This window comes from Peromyscus leucopus, chromosome 8b (assembly GCF_004664715.2).
Source record: "Peromyscus leucopus breed LL Stock chromosome 8b, UCI_PerLeu_2.1, whole genome shotgun sequence".
NCBI lineage: Eukaryota > Metazoa > Chordata > Mammalia > Rodentia > Cricetidae > Peromyscus > Peromyscus leucopus.
In genome coordinates, this window is record NC_051086.1 from 38,105,687 (window position 1) to 38,127,627 (window position 21,941).

Sequence of the window (21,941 nt, forward strand, 5' to 3'; positions counted from 1 at the left end):
GCCACACAGTTGCTTATTGATGTATCCAACTCTTATTAAATAAGAAACAATGCAAAAGAGAAAGCCGAGAGGTCAGCACTAGGCTGTATATATGGGATCCAAGACTTTTGGTTTTCAGTTCCACACTATTTTGATAATTGTATAATGCACTTTGATCTCTTTTTCATAAAAGTAAAACTGCCAGGTGTGGTGATACACACTTTTAAATCTAGCATTTGGGCTGCAAGGTAAGACCTTGTCTCCAAAACATTTTTTTAATGTTTTTTTTGAGACAGGGTTTCTCTTTATGGTCCTGGAACTTGCTCTATAGACCAGGCTGGCCTCAAACTCACAAAGATCCACCTGCCGTTGCCTTTTGAGTGCTGGGATTAAAGGCGTGAGACACCACTGCCTGGCTCTAAAATATTTTTTAAAGCTAAAAAGTTCCATCTACTTTATCTTAAATCTATTTTCAATATTGATTATTACATTAAAAACATTTAAAAGTGTTTTAAAATTAAATATTTGCTATTTAAATATTAAATATTCTGTTCAATATTTTAAAATGTTACTCAATATGGAATGGATGTAAAATTTTTTTAAAAAATTTCCTGTCAGACATGAAGGAAGGAGTTGAGTAGGCAGGGCCTGTCGGGACCCTGCTGGCTGTGTCGCTGGCAGGGTCACAGTGTCCGATAGTTATCAGGGACTATGCGGGTCCAGCCCCTCGATAGTCTCCTCCCAGGTCCGGGAAGAATCTAGCTGATAATTAATCTTTGATGAAAAGAAATGAATCTATGTGCATGAAATTCCTTAGTCCATACACTTTATTATTCTGTCAGTTCTCTCTACAAGCTTATCCTCTGCTCTCATTTTTAGCTTTTTTTTTTTTTTTTTTTTTTTTTACCCAATTTCTCTTTACATTTTTCTGTTGTCCCCTCCAGGTTCTGTCTTAATTCTTTCATCTAGTTCTGCCCCTTCTAGGTTCTCATCCATCTAGTTCTTTCCCATATCAGCTCCTCTCCCATCTCCTTCTCTCTCATCTTGTTCTTCCCCATCTGACTCTTCCTCATCTTCCATCTCGTTCCTCTAGTCCTCTCTTCTAGCCCTTCATTCTAGTTCCTCTCCATCTCAGTTTGTGCCTCTCAAGTTCTTACCCATCTAGTTCTTCCATTCTCTTTTCTCTTCTCCGTCCTCCATTCTTCACATTCTACCTAAGTCTCCCAGCAATCCAGTTATAGCAAGCCCCTGGTCGAGCAAGGCCACCAGGCTTGAATTCTACAGGGTCATAAAGGCAGGTAAGAATTTTCCTCAGGGAGTGACCACCAGGCTTTCTTTTATAATCCAAAATGGGAGTGGTGAAAGAGGAGGTCAATTGAGTGCTAATGAACGGTTAGCATATCACAGAGGGGATCTGTGTGCTCAGTCTACATTTCTAGAAGTGGTTAGGAAAGAAGTTAGGGGTCTGTTAGTAAGGTTGTATAAGAAAGGAGGGTCCAAGCTAAACTGTGTAAAGCTATGATTTAACGTCCACCTGACCTAGGTGGTGTTTCCTTGTGGACTTTATCTTAAATCAGGAGATTGCATGTGGGCAGTTATCACTGTTAGTCCTTGAAAGTGGCTAAGGGAGAGATCTGATTCCAGAGAAAACCTTTCCTGAGGCTCTTCTCCAAATACCTGGAATGTGTATGTCCAGAGAGTGATCAGTCCACACTGTTAGCCCTTCTTAGGGAAAAGTCAATTGGGAAAACTATGAAGGCACACATGATTTTCATAACAGAAGACAGCTGATATATAACAAGCCAAATAACACCAAAAACTCCTTGGAATTTGGCTTCCTCTTGGAGGAATTCCCTGATCCCTCCAGGTAGTGACTTTGCCATAGCCAGCTGAGTTCTTATGATATATTCCTGCGGCCCATAGCAGATAGTCAGTGTCAGGAGGACTCGTTTGGGAGACTGAAAATATGGGTGGATTTGTAAGTGGCTGTTGAAGGGTGTAAAGTGAAGGTTTGTTAACCTTGAAAGACAGTCTCCAGTGGTGAGACATGCCACTGATGCACTTGGAAAGGAAATCACCAAGAAGGCTGAATGGAGGCCGAGGAGGTTGCTCAGGAGGTACGGTGTTTGCTTCACAAGCACCAGGACTTGAATTTGGATCCCCAGCATCCATGTAAGAGCCAGGCACTGTGCTGTCCATCCACAACCCTAAGACTGGAAGGGTGGAGACAGAAAGATTCTAGGGATTCACTGGCCCGCAAGCCTAATTCTAATGGCAAGTGACAGGGTCAGTGAGAGACTTCCCAGGCACTCACACCGGTGAGCACATGTATGGGTGCTGCCCATTTCCCCAGGGCAGAACAGAAGTGCCCAGCATTCATCTCTTCCGTAAAGAAGGACCAAGACATATTTGCTCTTGTAAGGAGGGACACAGGAATTAAGCAGGGGAGAGATGAGGGTCTTGAGAGCCATAGAAACTCAGGATGACAGACTAGAGAAGCAATGATGTCTTGATCTGTGATCCTGTCTTCCCAGTCAGGATTAGCTTGGAGTTAGGAGGAAGCCAGGGTGCAGGGCAATGGTCAGCAGATCTCTCGAAGTGGCTCCTAGCCACAGGGGAGTCCCACAGTCCTCAGCTTTGGAGTCTATGCAGCTTCAGCACAGCCTCGGGGGAGGAGCTCCTATAAGTGTCCACTCCACTCCCTTGGGCTTGAGCTGCTGTGCTTCAGCATCATCTTGAAAATGGAGCCACCACTTCAGTGTGCCCTCCACTTCGACAGCACCTCTCCATTCCCAAGGCTTCCACCAGCATCCCGCCATGCTCACAGACATGATGCCGGCCACGTCCAAGACGATAATTGTGACCCCGGAACCCAGCCCTATATGGTGCTGTGCTTTCCAGTGGACAGGTGGTCCAGTTCAGCACTAACACCAGCCCAAGATTGTGGAACCTGAGCATCCAAGGTCTGAGGTCATGCTCAGCTAGCAGGCCCCACCCCCAAAAGAGCTGCACAATAGTGCCCCCTATCATCGGGTGCCCAGGCCCTTGAAGAACTTACTAATCTCAGTTGGTGTTGTTCTGAGACAAAATAATGTAGCTCAGGCTTGACTCCAGCTGGTTGTGTAGCCGTGGATAACTGTGATTTTCTGCCTCCACCCCTGAGAACTGGGGTTGCAGATAGGTATCACCATACCTCGTTTATGTGGTGCTGGGAATGGAAGCCAGAGCTTCAGACACTTCATCAACTGAGCTCCAGCCCCAGCTGAGTTACTCTTGAGGGAATCACATTAGGGAGGTGACCCAGAACCAAAGCCTAAGCACCCTAGACAAACCAAACCCAGTACTCTTTGTAGGACAAAGTCTCTGCACAAGCTTCTCCATAGACTTGAAAGATATGGCTGTCCCATACGATGTTCCGATATCGATGCAAAGACTGAAGAAACAGGCCGAGCAAGGGAACACAGCAGGTCTAAAGGAATGCCACGAGAAGCTAGTGACTGCCACCAAACTCAATGAGGCTCTAGTTACTGCCACAAAAGAAAAGGAAATCAATGAAATGCCTGGAAAAGGGATACAAAATAATGACCTCGGGGAAATGCAGTGGCGTGAGAAAGAGCATAGATGCGTAATGTGACCAACTCAGGAGAATAGTTTAGTGTCTGGGAGATGGTATGAGAAAGCCAGGAAAGAGGAAGTGGTCCTGAAGAAAGAACTCGACGCCGTCTGTGCTTTGAAAGATTCCATCAATAAGATGAAGATGTGACTGAATCAACAGCAGACCCAATGTACTGGAACTAAGAAAGAGGAAAAAGGAATGACAGGGCTTATGGGACCAAGTCAATGAGCAGAAATCTGCAATGTGGGCATTCTGGGAGGAGGAAAAGGCACAGGGAGGCTGTTTAATGTGACACCAGCTGATGCTCACCAGATCTCGGGAGAGATGTGGACTTCCAGATCCAGGAAGCTCCAAAGTCACTAAATAAGAGGCTGGGGATATAGCTCTGCAGTTGAGAGTGCATACTGCTCTCCCAGAGGACCAGAGTTTGGTTCCCAGCACCCACATCAGGTGCGGTACTTGCACTCATGTGCACAGACCCGCACAAAGACAGGCACACGTGCATGTAATTAAAATAATAAAATATGTATATTTTTGGGAGTGGGGAGATGGTGCAGAGGGTGAGAGCACTGGCTGCTCTTCTGGAGGGCTAAGTCGTGATTCCCACCACCAACACAGCAGCTTAGTAACTCCAGTCACAGGAGATCTGACTCTTCATTTCACCTCTGTGAGAATCAGGCATCCACATGGTGCACAGACACACAGGCAAGCAAAACACCGGTGTACAGATGGTAATGTGAAAGAAAAAGTTTTGAAGTCTCCAAATATGAGGTGGTTCTGTGAGTAAAGGTGCTTGCAGCCGGACCTGACAACCTAAGTTTGATTCCAGGACCCACACAGTGGAAGGAAAAGACTGACTTCTTTGCAAGTTGTCCTCTGACTACCACAGGAATGCTGTGGTGCTCTGACTCTCACAAACAAACAAACAAACAAACAAAAAAACAAACAAATTAATGAAATAAAAGTCTCCAAATAGACACAACTCCCAAAAGTCCTTTCTGGGTTATTATAGCAAAGACTGTCAACAAGTCAGACAGAGCCAGATGTGGTGGCACATGCCTTTCACCCTAGCACTCAGGAGGCAGAGGTAGGTAGATTTTTGTGAATGTGAGGCCAACCTGGCTTACATATCTTATAGCTCTATTTCCTACTTGGTAAGACTCTGTCTCAAAAAAAATCATATAAAGAATTCCATAAACAGTAGGAGAGAAGTATCAAGTATCATAGGAAGAAATCCCCTAAGACTAAACGTAGATTTTTTTTGCAGCTTGGAAGGGAATGGGATGACAGGTTCAGAGTAGAAAAATGTTACTCTTTCAGAGTCAGACTAATAACTGAGATGCATATAAACAGACTTGGTGAGGCCCAGCCTCAGCCATAGTCATCTGTGGTTTCTCTCAGTGTTTGTATACAGGAATTAGTCTTCTTGAGACAGGGTCTCATGTAGCCCAGGTTGGCCTCAAACTCCTTGAATTATTGATCCTCCTGCCTCCACCTCCAGAGTGCTGGCATTCTATGTCTGAGCCACTATGTCTGATTTTACATGGTGCAAGGGATTGAATTCAGGGCTTCACACATGCCAGGCAAGCACTCTATCGACCAAGTTAAACTCCCAGCCCCTTGGGAATGTGTTTTAATTTAATAAGGAGAACCCAGATGCATCTCATTTTACAAGATGATTTTGTAGACATGCTGGGATAATTCTGTAGTACAAGAAAAGGAAGGTCATGGAGCAGGGATTTGGCAGTTGGGGATGTCGCTTCATCTGAGGGTCAGCGTCTTCATGTCCCAGTGGACACTAACTTACATATGATTATAATGAATATATGTGTGCATGTGTTCAAGTGTGCGCATGCATGTACATGTACACCTGTTTGTGTACCCGTGCATGAGGAGGTATGAGGTTGGCACCTGGTGTCTTCCTTGTTTGCTCTCCACCTTATTTGTTTGAGACAGGGTCTCTTTGCTGGGACTCAGGGCTTCCCAACTAGCTGGCCAACAAGTCCCAGGGATCCTCCTATGTCCACCTGCACAGCACTGGGATTATAGGTGAGCTATGCCCATTTTTTTATGTTGATGCTGGGGGTTGGAACTCAAGTCAGGACACTTGCATAGCAAGCATTTTGCCCACTTTCTTTGTTTTAAAATTTTATTTATTTATTTTCATGTGTACATGCATGTGCTTGCCTGAGTTTGTGTGCATCACATGTGTGCCTGGTGTCCACAGAGGCCAAAAAAGGGTATAGGATTCCCTGGAACTGGAGTTGCAGGCAGTTGTGAGCTGCCATGTGGATGTTGGGAATTGAATCTGGGTCCTCTGGAAGAGCAGCCAGTGCTTTTAACCACTGAGCCATCTCTCCTTCTTGCCACTGGAAAAGAGCTACTGATGTAAGATGTATTTTAGAACTGTTTCTTGGGCATCCTAGCGTACGGGCACTGGTGGCAAGGGAGTCCTTTCATGAGCAGGTGAGCAAGTCCCGGTGTACTTGTGAGCACACAAGTAAGCTCCATTGTAAACTGGAGTAGCTTGGCAGTCTGGTCTCTCTGCTTCAGTCTCCTTTGGATTACATGGTTGAGTCAACTCTCCCCAAGTTTGGTCTGATGGAGAGCTATACTCTGGGCTGTCACCAACTCCTGGTTGTGGCACCCTCCTCAGGGGTGGACTAAGGGTAGCTATGAGAAAACACTTCCAAGACTGCCCAAAGATTCATTTTGTGCTGGTTGCAGAATCGAATGGCCTCTGCCTTCTCTTTCGTCATCAGTGAGTATTGAGTGCCTCTGTATGTGCAAAGGATGCACCATGTTTAGAAAATATTGGAGGGATGTCAATCGCTTCCATGTGAGTTCCCATGAACTCAAAGTCATCCTTGTTATAACTAGAAGAGACTTTTATGGTCTTCAAGATGTTGACTGAAGTTCACTGGGAAGAAGGGTGGGCTCCATGAGAGCATGCTTATATGAGTGTTGAATGATATCACAGCAAAATCCAATAATTTCTATAATCAACATGCAGCAATAACTTTCACACGCGTGCACACACACACACACACAAGCGCATGTGTACAAACAAGACAAAGTAATACAGAGAAAAACATTGCATTTGGGTACTGGAGCCCACTGTGGTGACACCCCCCAAAAAGAGGTCATGGATGCTGTGGGGGAGAAAGTACTGTGGTATGAGGCCTTATCAGTGATGTGTTGTAGTGGGAACTGCAAAAGGTGCTGGAACACAGTGACAAGGTATATGAGCAGCTGTCCTTATACCTTCAACTGAGAAATGTCATTGAGCGACTCTGGGAACTAAGCACTCGGAGTTATATATACAGGTGGATTTGGACTGGAACTTCTGTGTACGGTGGTCCCAGATACTTCACATATTTGTGTGGCCCGGGGATATGTTTTTTTTTCCTGGAGTTGATACTGGCTGAAGCTCCCAAGTTCACTGACTGGAAGAGTTTTCTCCTCACAGAACTCAGCAATGGCCCCACCGAGGACCCATGACTATGAAGGCCCATAGCCACGTGATGCTAGAGGAACTTAGGGAACTACAAGGCCTGCAGAATTTCCCAGAGCCATCTCCCCACGGACTGCTTCTCCCCACCCTCTGGGACTGAAGAGCCAGAATGCCTTGGAATCACACAGCCCTTCTTTTTCCTCTAACTCTCACTGATTGACCAAGTACCCTAGAGACCAGAGTCACTGGAAGACCCACCCACGCTGTAGAATGTTGCAAACACTCCAGAGGTCGTGCGCCTGACTTGTGTTTCCCACTTGACCTTATGCTTTGCCCTGTTTTGTCACCTTGTGACCCCTGACCGCCCTTCTCACACTTTAATTCCTTTCCCTAGACATTTGTATATGTATCCTTTCTATTACCATAAAGAATGGACTGATTAAAAAAATACCGTGCATACAGAAGCAAAAATGACTAGACGGGTCAAGAAAAACTTTGTAAGAGAACAACAGAGAACTCCGCCAGACATGACTACAGGGTGTTACAGTGATCTAAGGTGTGGCATTGGCAGGGACAGAACCCGAGAAGCAAACAGTCAAAGATTAGAGGTTAGGAATTACATAGAGAGAATTCAATTTCTGAGGAAGACAGTATTTTACACTAGCGTAAAAAGACTTTGCTGGGTGTGCTGGTACACACTTTTAATCCCAGCAGAGGGAAGGCAGAGACAGGGGGATCTCTGTGAGTTCCAGGCCAGTCATGGCTTCATAGTGAGACCCTATGTCAAAACCCACACCCAAACAAAACAAAACAGGGGCCACTTTAAAAACGGTGTTAGAAAAAAAATGTGTTGAAATAAGTTATGGTGGCCTACGCCTGTAATCCTAGCACTTTTGAGATGGAGGCAGGGGCATCAGGAGCTTAAGGTCATCCAAGTTGTATAAAGGAGGGCAGCCTAGGATACATGGGACCCATCTCAAAAAGAAAGCAAAGCAAAACCAAAAACCCACAAAACAAAACAAGCACCCAAAGTGTTGAAGTACTTGCTACTCCACAGAGAGTTAGGCAACCAAGAAATAAATACTTCACTGAAAAATAAAGTGGATTAAAGAGTTACAGATTTAAAAAAAAAAAAAAGAAAAAGAAAGAAAAAGAAATCTAAGGCTCCGTGAGTAAGAACACTCGATGCTGCACAAGTGTGAGGACCTGATTTTGAGTCCCCGACACCTGCATAAGAAGCCATGTATGGCCACGCACGCCTGTAACCCCAGTGCTGTTGCGGGTGGGAATGGGAGTATCCCTGGGATTTACTGGCCAGCCTTGTTGAAAAATGACAAGCTCCAGGTGCAGTGAGAGACCTTGTCCCAAAAGAATAAGACAGAGAGTAATAAAGGAGGATGTCCAATGTCATCCTCTGGTCTCTGGGTAGGTATGCATGAATACACACACACACACACACACACACACACACACACACACACACACACACACACACACACACACACACCCTGTATATTATTCAAAATGCCCAATCAATATACACAATGAAGCTCACATTTGCTAAGCATTGAGACTGCAAATTAAAAGTGACAGTGAAGTACCATTTTGAAAATCATAATTGGTGATGATAAAAAGCTTGATAATATTCTGGGTGAAGGATGAAGAGAAACGATCATCACGGTGGGTGAGGCAGGTGATGATGGAGGCTTCTCTAGAAGAGGGATGGACAATAATATTTCTCAAAATACTTTCAAAAAGCACACTCCACGCCTGGGGAAATGGCTCAGTGGAGGAGATCCTTGCTGTATAAGTACAGGGTCTTAAGTTTAGCTCCACAGCACCCACATAAAAAGCCAGGTGGGCGGTATGCACCTGTAACTTCAGTGCTGGGGGGTGGAGACAGGATGGTTCCTAAGGCGTGCGAGCCAGCCAGGCTAGCAGAATTGGTGAACTCCAGGGTCAGTGAGAGACTCTCAGAAGAATAAGGCAAGAGCTGGAAAGACAGATCCATCAAGCCTGCATAAGCCTGATGACCTGTATTCGATTTCTGGAACCCATTTAGCAGTGGAAGGAGAAAATCCACGCTTGAAAAATGTCCTCTGACTGTCACGTGCACAATGTGGTACATGCATGCATGTGCATGCTCACACACACAAACACTCATACACATTCACTAAATAAATATTGCAATAAAGTTTTCTAAAAGGGAAGAAGAGACATTGGGTCCCTCTCTTTTACTCCCTCTCTCCCTCACTCTGCAGAGGGAAGAGACCTGAAAGGATGCAGTAGCAGACAGAAGATAGCTCTGTCTACCCACCAGGACCCTGTCTCATTGGAACCAACCCTGGTAGCACCTTGACCTTGGATTCCAGTCTCCAGAATTGTGACCAAGTCAATTGCTAATGTTTGGGCAGCCCACTCGGTGATGTTTTGCTGAGGAATACAGCAATACTCAGCCTTGCAATGCATCATATCTCCCTGGCTACATGTGTTGATATGGAAACCGAGTGCTGAGCTGGTACCTGAGGACCAGAGCCCTGGAGAGCCCTCTGATTCACAACAGACTCTGGATGAGGGAGAAACGAATCTCTGTTTTTGAAGACACATTTGTTGGCTTCCTCATGCTAGGGAAGTCTAGCCTAAGAGAGGTCAAACAGAACCAGGGCCCTAGAGCTCAAAGTCACACTTAGCACACACAGGGTTCTAAGTGGGGAGGAAAGAACACAGGAATAAGGTCAGGACAGCAAACAGCAACATGCAGAAATGTATCTTTTTGTACTTCTGTGTTGGAGTCCTTGGCTGATAGCTCAATGGTTAGTGATGTCTTGTACTTCTGTAGCAGTCAGCGAAGGCTTGCACGTCTAGTGCTTTCTGTGAGCCTGTGGCCCACTCATAGAGGCAGGTGCTCAGAGGGAGCTGCACTTCAGAGGTGTTTCATGGTGCCTTCCTTTCTGTGCTGTGATAAAACCCTGATCATAATCAGCTTAGGGGAGGGAAGGGTTTATTTCAGCTTAGACTGCCAGGCCACAGTCCACAATGAGGGAAACCAGAGCAAGGATTCAAGGCAGGAACTTGAAACAGAAACCCATAGAGGGTGCTGCTAACTGGACAAAGCTAACTGGGATCAAAATACATTGTACAACCATATGTACACATCTCTTCATGTATACATATGGGCCCAGTGCACACACGCTCACAGCCATATTCCTCATGGGCACGACTCTTTGATGTTACATATCTATTTCAAAATGGTACATACATGCACACATGCATGTGCGTTAATCTACGTGGCCCCATAATCCCACATGCACACAAATACTGCACATCAACACAGGTTTGCACTATACACAGGCAACCTCATGTGCATATGTGTATGGGAAAGCTAGTTGCTTCCTGCTGGGTTCTAGATCTAGATCAGTGATTCTCAACCTTCCTAATGCTGCGATCCTTTAATACAGTTCCTCATGTTGTGGTGACCCTCAACCATAAAACTATTTTGTTGCTACTTCATAACTGTAATTTTGCTACTGTTATGAATCGTAATGTAAATATCTGATATGCAGGATATCAGATATGTGACTCCAAGGGGGTCACAATCCACAGGTTGAGAACCACTGGTTTAGATGTTTCTCTTGTAGATTGTTGTAGAAGGGGTCCTCTTCCCCACTCTCCTTTTTCCCCCAGCCTTTTGAGACAGCTCTGGGAAGGTTGGTGAGGCCTAACCTTGGTGGGATGAGTAGAGATCACTGTGGTCTTTCTGTCCTTCCCTGATCTGTTAGCCTGGTGAACAAAGCCAGGCTCCCTGATGGAAGAAGAGGGAGAAGTAGGGAGGAAAGAAGGGAAGGGATGGAGGGAGAGAAGGCTTGGACTGGGCCCTCCAGTTGCTTCTAGGGCTTCAATACTCTGCCGCTCTTCTGCAGAACCAACAGAGCCTGAAAAGGTTCTGACATGGTGACATCATCTGTACTGCTATAAACCCTTGGAGCCAGGCAGCTCTTGGTGGGGAGCCAGGGGGATCAGTGGTCAAGTGCAACCCTCCCATTCATTCCCTGTCAGTCAGTGAGCTCCCTCTCAGCTGGGATGCCCTCAATGAAATGAGACAAGCAAGTCTGGATGATCTCACATATTTAGGAGAACATAAGCTTTGAGGTGAGAGAGTTCTAATTCTACCTTGGCTATTTACTAGCTGTCTTTAGATAAATACCCTAAGGTTTCTAACCATGAGTTTCTGCACTTATTACTGGGGGTGACCTTGCCTACCATGGGGGTTGCTGGGAGTCTAAATGAGATAACAGAGGCAGAGTGCTCTGCTCACTGCCTGGCACACAGCAGCATCTTGAGGGCTCTCATGAACAAGCCACCACTCTTGCTGTTAACAGGAACTCAGGCTGGCTCTGCAAACATACCCTGAAAGGCTGGGAAGGACACATGCGTGGGGAAGTTTGTTTGGTAGGATCTAAGGCAGTGGTGCTCAGCCTGCGGGTAGAGATCCCTTGGTGGGGGTTTGTTGAATTATCCTTTCACAGGGGTCACCTAAGATCATTGGAAAACACAGATATTTACATCACAATTCCAATTAATTAATTAATTATGTATACAGTGAGTGTTCTGTCTGCAGGCCAGAAGAGGGCACCAGATCTCATTGTAGATGGTTGTGAGCCACCATGTGGTTGCTGGGAATTGAACTCAGGACCTCTGGAAGAACAGCTAGTGCTCTTAACCTCTGAGCAAAATTCCAGTTATGAAGCAGCAATGAAAATAATTTTGTGGTTGGGGGTAACCACAGCATGAGGAACTGTACTAAAGGGCCACAGCATTAGGAAGGTTAGGAACTGCTGCTTAAGGGAAGAAGAGAGTCCAGGGAGAGAAAGCTTTGGCTACTGCACAGAAATCCGTCTGGGTTTCTGGAACACTGTTTTGTGCCGTGTGACCTCGCCTAAGCAGCCTCAGATTCAGAGATCAGCCTGCCTCTGCCTCCCAAGTACTGGGACTAAAGGTGTGCACCACCATGGTACGCAATTTCTACAGTTTTTCTCTAGGTCTGAGATATTAGATTTCTAAGTCATATGCAAAGTAAATTAAGCATATACATATACATGTATATATACAAATATATATATATTTAGGAAGATAATGAAAACGTATCATAGTATTCTAAAGTGTGTGGCCTGGAAGGAGGAGGGTGCTTCTGTCTTGATTCAGAGACAGGCAGCAGGGCCTGTGCCCTGTGGGTTATCCCAAGGGAAATGTATTGCCAGTCCTTCATTCTGCTCTGAATACTGACATTTCCTTGGACTCCTACTGTGGGCTGTTCCCAGAGTCCTCATCTCCTGTTTTCCCCTTAGGTACCCTAAGGTTGGTGTGTTATGTTGGGTTTCCATCTTGTATTTATGTCTGTTTATCTATCTATCTATCTATCTATCTATCTATCTATCTATCTATCTATCTATCTATCTATATTTGTGTGTCTGTGTTTGTGATTGTATCCTTTCTTACAGAGCTTGCTCATTTCCATAAGCAAGTGGTTCAGCCACTGATTTGTTTAAGTAATTAATCAGTCAACTAATATGCACATGTAGAGGCTGTAGGTTAAATTTAGGTATTGTTCTTCAGGTGCAATCTACATCCTGGCCCCCACCCCTTCCTCAGGGCTCACTGAGCAGGCACTGCTGACTGCCAGTGAGCTCCAGGGATCTGCTTGTCTCCACCTCCTCTGCACTGAGACACGTGTGCTAATATACCCAGTTTTTAACGTAGACTTTTGGGGGACTGAATTAAGGTCCTCATGTTTGTGTGGATAACATTTTATCAACTGCGCCAGATTTTCCCCAGCTCAGTAGTCTTTTGAATGCACAGTGCATCTTCTTGACTCAGTCAAGTTTCTTTGCATAAGAGCTGATTTTGGTTCCTTTGCCCCATGAAGATTTTTGCAAGTCAACACCGGGAGGAACAGGTCCAGTGTTTGTAAATGTTGAGGACCAAGCAACAGCTGGGCTCGGTGAACAGTGCATCTGCTTTGACTTATTTATGTAACAGAAGGATTGAGTTTCTGCAGCTGCATTGCTGTGTTGGCTGCCGAGGTTGGTCACTTCCAGAAACAAGGATTCAGGCGGCCATGAACTTGCAGCACAGTCTGAGAGGGACGAGCAAACACTGGCGCAGTGGTAAGTGCGGTTGTGGAAACTGTAGAGCGCCGAGACTCCAGTGAGCGCTCCTTGAGGTGTTTGGCTGGCTTTGAACTTGCCATGTCACCAAGGATGACCTTGAACTTCTGATCCTCTTGCCTCCATCTCCTGAGTTCTGGGATTAGAGGCACGAGGTAGCACACACAGTTTATGTGGTACTGCTGGATCAAATCCAGGGAATCCTACAAGCTAGGTAGGCACCAAGCCAATTGAATTGTGTCTTTAGCCCCACATAAGAAATTCTGCTCCTGCAGACAGTCATGGTGTAATTGTAGGAAACAAAGACAGTGTTTCCTACTATCATTTTTGAGCATGCACATTTCAAATCAGTATCTTTGGGTTGCACTCGGTTGGAATGTTTGATTTTGCAAATTGTTGTTTAGACTGCTGACTTGAGTTTCATTAAAAAAAATAACAGAATGTGCTTTGGTTTGGGATTAGGGCAGAATTTCCAACAATTTTTGAAAATGTCTTAAACACACACCTGCCATTTTTGTATTGTGTATTGATGTGATGTATATTGATGGCTTTTGGCACTGATGGTTCTGAATCAAAATATTGACCAACTCTGGAAAATACTGAGAGTGTCTTATGTCCTACAGTGTCAAGTATCTGGTCAGGATTACATTTTAGGGGCTGGGGAAGAGTGATTCCTGTGCAAGCACAAGGACTTAAGTTCGAATCCCCAGCATTTAAATAAAAAGCTGAGCATGAAAGGCTGGTGTGGTGGTGTACTCTTTTTATTCCAGCACTCAAAGGCAGAAACAGGCAGATCTCTATGAGTTCAAGGCCATCCTGGACTACATAGGAAGTTCCAGGCTAGCTAGAGATACACAGTAAGACTGTCTTTTTATTTTTCTTTCCCTCCCTCCCTCCTCTGTCCCTCCCTCCCTCTCTCCCTCCCTCCCTCCCTCCCCTCCCTCCCTTCCTTCTTTGTTTTATTCCTTCCTTTCTTTCTTTTTAAAGCTAAGCAAGACTATGAGCATTTGCACCCCTAGCATTGAAGGGGTGGAGATATGAAGATTCCAGGAGTTTTCTGGCCAGCCAGGCCAGCCTAACCCAACAGGCCAACTTCCTGTTCAGGGAGAGACCCTATCTCAAGGCAACAAAGCAGAGAGAGACAGAAGATACCCAATGTTCTTTTCTGGTCTCTGCAGTTACATATTCATGATTTTGTCCACCCCCACACTCACATGCACTACACACACACACACACACACACACACACACACACAAGCACACCCATATATAGGAATGCACACACACCAAGGCACACACACACACACACACACACACACACACACAGAGTCATAGGAGCACATACATACACAAAATTTTAATTCACTTATGTAAAAACAAACTAAGCATATCTATTGCTTTAGTATAAACATTTGCTTTGTCTTTAATAAATGGTAAAATGACATGCATATTAAATAATTGTCTTAAGATGAATTTCTGTATGATTATCAGTAAATATTTAATTTGTGTACTTATTTTATATACTTACATACTTGGGGTCATGTAAAAATTTTTTGGGCACAAAGGGGTTCTACATAGAGATAATTTAAGTAGCTTTGGCAGAGAAGATGCAGAGGTGGGTGGCAGTGGACTGGGGACATGAGGTGGCAGTGTGTGTGTGTGTTGGGGGAGCCGAATCTTACTCTACTCACAAATTGACTCCAGGCTGTTTTTTGTTTTTTGTTTTTTCCTACAAGCTAGATCATTCCCTCCATATGAATACAATTGATTTATGTTTTGTTTTGAGGGACTAAGAAAAACCTTTAAACTGTCATCTCACACATTTGGAATTCCTAATGTCATATCTCCTTTTCACAGAAACGTGAAAGATGGAACAATGCTGGCAGAATGAGATAAAAAATTACCCATAATTCTTTGAGTCAGAGATGATCACTATTAACATTTGCCAATCTTTGCCTTGTGTTTTCCCCTGAGAGCAACTGATTTATTTATTTAGAACTTTTTACTATAGAATTTTAAAAAACATAGTAAACAGAGAGCAAATAACACAGCTGGCCCAGAGCATTATTTTAGCATCTATAACTAGCATGTTCCTCCATTCTCTGGGTAAATTGGAAAGCCATTAGCAGGTTTTCACTTTTATTGATTTATTTTTGAGACTGGGTCTTACTATGTGGCCCAGACTGGCCTTTAAGTCATTATTCCCCTGCCTCAGCTTCTTGACGATTATACAGCCTGCTGTCATTGCAGGTGTGCACTTCCACAGCCAAGCATGTTTTCTTTTAATGTACACACTTGCCGTGTTGTTTGATGTGTGTATGTGTGTGTTTGTATGGATGCATATGTATGTATGTGTTTTGTATGTATGTATATGTATGTGTGTGTTTGTATGTATGTATATGTATGTGTGTGTTTGTATGTATGTATGTATGTATGTATGTGTGTGTGTGTGTGTAGGCCAGAAGTTAACCCTGGGTGTTGTTTCTTAGGAGCCATTCAGCTTATTCTTGAGACAGAGTCTTTCACAGGAACCCGGGCTCCCCATTAGGCTAGTCTGACTGGCCAACCAGCTCCAGGGATCTGCCTGTCTCCACCCTCCCTGGCCAGTGCTGGGATTAGAAGTCCATGCCACCACACCATCTTTTTTATAGGTGGATTCTGGGGGTTAAACTCAGGTCTTCATGCTCCAGTGGCAAACATGTCACTGACAGATCCACCTCCTCAGCCTCGTTATTTAATTTTTAAAACATTTTTTTCTGTTGTTGTTGTTTTGAGACAGGTTCTGGGTGGCCTGGAACTCACTCTACAGGCTAGGCTGGCCTCATACTCGTAGAGATCCTCCTGCCTCTTCCTCCCGAGCCTGGGATTGTAGACATGTACCACCATACACAGCCTCCATTGCAACATTTTCATACACACAGATATAATGGATTTTAATCATATTTCTCCCTTATTACACTATAATTTTGCTCTTGTGATTCTGGAGGTTTGTCCTGTGCTAACTTTATTAGTAGCTTAACTCTCTTCAGATGTTAAATGTTTACCCAAAGCATCTAATTGGACAGAAAAATCTATTCGAGCCTCCAGGAGACCCAACAAAAACACCAAATTCTGTGCCTTCTTAGGGGAACTCGGTGTATCGAAGAAACATTCCCAGGGCAGAGACACCTACTGCAGAAACGATGGTTGCTATAACGTACTCACCATGGTTGTCTCAGCAATGGAGCCGAAGCTGTTGATGAAGATGTTGCAACTCACGTTCACAGGGGGACCTACCAATCAAGAGAGAGTCTCACTAAGTCTCAGGCTGTAGAGAAACTAACTTCAAGGACAGACCTCCCCATAGAGCCAAGGAGACCCCTGCTTGTTATCCACCCCCCCCCAAGTGTCTGGGACCTCCAGCTTGCATTTAGCATCTCTGCCAGACTAGACTCCCCAGCTTCCAGGTAACGGGCAGGTACACCTCACAGGAGGCTGAGCCAAGCTGTACATTCATTAACACAGGGTGATTCATCATCCTGCCATCTGGCTGAAATCCCTTCCCCAAGCCCCATCAGGCCTTCTAATTTGTGTCTGAGATATATTTATGGCTACAACATTTGGAGGCCATCTCAGGAATTGCAAGGAACAGCAAGTTTTTTGCCTTGAACTTATGAACTGAGAATGAAGAGGTGATGATGGGAATTACCAGGCAAGGGATCTGGAGGGAGCCTGATGGACAGTCCACAAGACTTTGTTAAATACTTTGTGGACAAATATTTCTTTTCAGCCCCGCTATGTCCAGAAAATAAAGGAATGAATGCCACCACCTTGGTACTTGTTTCTGGGGGGTGACTCTTCCTGGTTGAAGCCGGGATCCTTCATTTCACACTGTGACTGGCAGCAGTTACCAACCCCTGAGCTGCTTCAGTGAGACCTTGCCTGTCATGATCTCACCGTGTCCTCCCAACAGCTCTGTGAGAAGGCTGGTTATCACCCACATTGTGCAGAGGGTGAGAGGGGCCAAATTATTCATCTATGGCCACACTGCTAGAGAACGGTGAAGCCAGGCTTCTAGTACTGATTTGTCTAATTCTTAACAGCTATACCATAGGAAGCAGGTTGAGAGGGAGGAAGAAGCAGGGTCATGTAGCCGGGGGGCAGAATCCAGAACCAGTGTGTGTGTGTGTGTGTGTGTGTGTGTGTGTGTGTGTGTGTGTGTGTGGTGGAGGTCAGATGGTCACCTTGGTCATTATTCCTTAGGTACCGCCCACCTTGTTTTTGGAGACAGGATCCCTCACTGTATTAGTTACTTTTCTGTTGCTTTGATAAAACACCATGATCAAAAGCAATTTCTGGATGAAAGAGCTTGTTTGGGCTTATGGTTCCAGTCAGGTAAGAGTCCATCATGGCAAAGGGGACATGGTATCAAGGGGCAAATGTGGCGGAATGGTAGCAGGAGCAGACAGCCAAGAGATCACAACCTCAAGCATGAAGCAGAAAGAGAGAGAGAGAGAGAGAGAGAGAGAGAGAGAGAGAGAGAGAGAGAGAGAGAGAGAGGCAGGGCAAGGCTATATGCTCTTAAAAGTTGTCACCCAGTGCATATTTCCTCCAGCAAGGCTTAACCTCCTACACCTCCCCAAACAGCACCATCAACTGTGCCAAAGCCTATGGGGGACAATTTCTCATTCAAAGCACCACAGTAGGCTAGGCTAGCTGGCCACCAAGCTCCAAGGACCCTCCTGTCTCTACCTCCTAGCACTAGCATGACATGTGTGGTTTTTGCCTGGGTGCTGGGGATTGAACTTAGGTCCTCAGGCTTGCAAGGCAAGTGCTTTACCAATTTAGTTTCCTGCCCAGATTTCCCCACCCCATTTATGACACAGGTCTTTTTTTTTTTTTTTTTTTTTTCCGAGACAGGGTTTCTCTGTGTAGCTTTGCGCCTTTCCTGGAACTCGCTTCGGAGACCAGGCTGGCCTCGAACTCACAGAGATCTGCCTGCCTCTGCCTCCCGAGTGCTGGGATTAAATGTGCGCCACCATCGCCCTGGCTACAGGTCTTGTCTTGTAGCCCAGGCTGATATGGATCTATACTGATTCTCTGCCTCAGCCTTCTGAGGGCTGGGATTTCCAGGCGTGTTCTATCAGGTCAGGCCTGGCAGAGTCTAGAAGATTAAACAAGGCCGTATAAACAAGCAAGAAACTGCTAGAGAAAGGCTTAGGACCATGAACAAGAGGGGTCAAAGGAGCAGAGTCCAGCTCAGAGAGGGTCTGAAGACTAACACAGTAAGACCTGAGAGGGGAGCTGACCTTGGTCTGACCTTGAAGGTGCTTAGGACTTGGATAGGTCACAGACCTTCACTTGAAGTGTTATAATTATGAATGCTTCCAGGGCTATCCCTTGTTGATCCCAAGAGGTGCTGAGGCAGGAAGAGCATAATTGTCCTCACGTCTCAAAGTCACTCCTCTGGGCTCACTAGGTGGAAGGCAGTAGAGCCATGACTTGAGCCAAAGTTTTCTGATTGTGGAAAGAAGAGAGTGGACAGCTTTATGTCCTCTGGTACCCAATCCATCATGTCCATCAAAAGGTAACCCATAGCTTGCTCACAAACATAGCTAAGATTCTCTTTCTCTTGGAAGGCTTGATGGCTAGGAGGAAACTTTCTCTTGGGGTGAAAATTCAGGTCTCCCCTCAAAGCAGTAAGTGTCAAACTCTGGGGTATACATACAACCCCAGCCTCTCCTGCTGCTGAGGCAAAGGACAGACTCTTCCATTTTCTGAATCTTAGCCCCCTTAGCAGTTTGGAGGGAAGGCTGGGCTGGACATTTATTATTATTATTATATTATTATTATTATTAATCTTCATCATCATCGTTGTCCTCATTGTCATCCTCATCATCATCCTCTTCCTTCTTTTTCAGGAGCAAATTTATCAGAAGCTGGTCTAGAGGAATACTAAGGAAATCTTTATCTCAAATATCTATCTTCAAGGGCTCAGGAAGTATCAAGAGCTTTTAGGGATACAAGGGGTTATGGTAAGACATTGGGTGGGAAATCCCAGGCGGTGGGTGAAGTATTTCTCATTAAAGGGCCTCCCTCTTCCTCCTTTCCCCTGATACCCAGTGCTGAGGATGGGACTCAGGACCTAGCCCATGCTAGGCAAGAACTCTACCACTGAGCTGCTCTACCCTCTCACTCCCTACCCCCGCCCCCACTTCTTGAAAGTCGCTCTGCTTCTGGCCTCCTGGGACATCTGCATTTCTTTTTCTGATGAACCAAGTCATGAGAAAAAAAAGGGGGGGGCGGGGCTTCCAGGGAACGTTCCTGACAGCTAAAGATAAGGGAAAGGTGGTATCGAAAGGGTCAGGGGACAGCCTGAGTGAGGCAGAAACTGGCGAGAGAAGCTAGGTGGCCTGTCTTAGCTCTAACGGCATCCTCTCAGGGAAGCTAGCCTATAGTCTAGATTGCGGGCTAGTGGGGCTGGGGTCCTTTCCATCACTTCACCAACTGCTTTCCAGACTTGTGTGTGGCTGAGGATAAAACCTGAAAAATGTCAGTTGCAGAGCCCGTGAGCTGTGGAGGCCTGTGCCTGTAATCTTGATGCCCAAGAGGCAGATATAGGGAGGCCAGAAGTTCGAGGTCAGCATGGGCTCCAGAGCGAGATTGCTATCTTAAAAAAAAAAACACAAAAAACAAAAAACCAAAAAACCAAAAAACGAAACCAAAACAGAACAAAAATTGCAGGGCCCTTGGCTCAGCCCTTAGCAGCCACTCTTAGTACAAGGCCTATTGTATAACAAGCCACCTGGGTGATTTGAATGCATAACTGGGTTTAGGGGTTGCTGGGAAGGATCATACCCCCCTTTAGAACCCAATGCTTTCATCACTGGAAAACTCTGCATATTAAAAGTATTGTTTGCCTATGCTGGGCGGGAATTACTGCTTTGTTAGGGTCACATAAACTGATGCTTATTTCCCTCATTCATTTAGCCCCAGATCCAGGTTTTTCTTTTTATTTAGCCTCATATCATTTAGATGCCCCCAAAGAGTTACTGCTCATGCCTTGAGGTGATGCGCACAGGGCTGCGTGCATCCGGCACTGTGACTTCCATATAAATGAGATGCTGATGTATGAGTGTGAGAGGGCACTAGCCAAAAAGACCCCATGGGGAGGTGCGGTTCATGGGTATAAATCTGAAATTAAATTATCTTGAGAAAATTACAATCCGGTTGCCGTTGGCAGCGGGATAATGTATATATTTCATTAAATATTAAAGTTTAATTTTGCTTTTGTGTATGTGTTTGCATTGGGCTATGCCCCGATCCTGGAAGCCACTGCGGAATACAGAGCCTTAGGCGAGGCAAAGCCTCAAAGCTGGGAAGGCCTGGTCTTTCTCCTTGCATCCCTCTATGGATGCTAAGACGGGGCTCAAGCCCAGGAAGGGATCTCTCAGGAGGTACATAGGTTGGATAAGTGGTCTTAGTGCTATTTACTTCCGTACTAGAGTGTGAACTGACTTTGGGCTCTGCAGACCAAGCGTCTGTAGTTCTTGGCCACCTCAGACTTCAGGCTGGCCAGAAGCAGGTTGCTCGTGTTGTACAGGCAAGCTGCTGAGGGAATAATTGCTGAGGTTTCAAATTGTGTGTGTGTGTGTGTGTGTGTGTGTGTGTGTGTGTGTGTGTGTGTGTGTGTGTGTGTGTAGAGGGCTTTTAGAATCTGGGCTGCATGGCCGTTTTAGGAATGCTGAGGTTTTCCTGGGCTTTCGGGAGTCTTAAATCTTTGAGTCTGAAGTGGGATGAGGAGAGGAGACCAGGTACAGTAGGCTTCGCTTTCTGCTACAATCTTAAGGAGAGGAGCAAAGCCCCACTTCTAGCTCCTGGGAGGTGCACATGAGACAACCTCGCTTCTAGCCAGGCATAGGCTACAGGGGAGTCCAGTGGGGAGCAGGAAGATGTCTAAGAGATTTTGTAGTCCTGTAGATTTGGGACTCAAGTGTTCTAAGTAAGATTTTCAGAGAGGCACAGAGGTGCATGCTGTAATCTCAGTACTTAGGAGGCTGAGGCAGGAGGATCTTGACTTTGAGTTTCAGCTTGGGCTACACAAGCTTATGGAGGGCCTTCTGTGTGTGAAGTATGGTGGCATGCACAAAGAATAGCCCTTGGACCTTGGAGGAACTCTTTGGAGCATCTGTATAGTATGAGGATAAATACAAAGGAAAATCTGGATCTTGGCCTCAATGAAGGAGGAAAATAGGCCTCTGTTTAGGTGACCCTACCATTTGACAAAAAATGAGTCCTGGAGAAACAAGACTGTGATATGGCGAAGTTCTGAAAGAGTCCACCAGGGGGCGTTGTGGACTGAATTCCTAAAAAAAGGCTAGCTAGGTGCAATTGGTGCACCCTGGTGGCTAAGGTCCGTTCCCTCCTCTGCCAGAATGTGTTTGGCTTAGCCAATGATATTCTCAAGAGATGTTATTTAGTGTCAGTTTCAGCGATTTTGACATAGAACCTCAGACTTAAGTCCTGTCTTGGAGGACCTGACTAACCACACAGTTTTCACTCCTTCCTGGAAGCCCTGGGCAGGAACTGAGAAGGAGCGGACCTTGCATGGGACTCGGGATTTTTATATTTTACTTATTTATTTATTTTGAGAAAGAGAAGAGAGAAGGGTGAGGTAGAGGTTGGGTGTCTCTGACTATTGCTCAAAACCTTATCTTTTGAGACAGGATCTCTCAGGGAACCTAGATCT

The 21,941-nt window shown here is 45.4% G+C and overlaps 1 protein-coding gene and 1 pseudogene across 2 annotated transcripts in view; one reads left to right on the plus strand and one right to left on the minus strand.

Moving 5' to 3' along the window:
* Positions 1–21,941, minus strand: part of Glra1 (glycine receptor alpha 1) — a 93,367-nt gene that overhangs the window by 34,046 nt on the left and 37,380 nt on the right. For both annotated transcript variants that reach the window (XM_028880047.2, XM_028880046.2), the window contains exon 3: positions 16,418–16,485. In XM_028880047.2, the coding sequence (XP_028735880.1) occupies positions 16,418–16,485 (68 nt within the window). The remainder of the gene's footprint in view (positions 1–16,417; positions 16,486–21,941) is intronic.
* LOC114700429 lies at positions 3,404–7,638 on the plus strand (annotated as a pseudogene).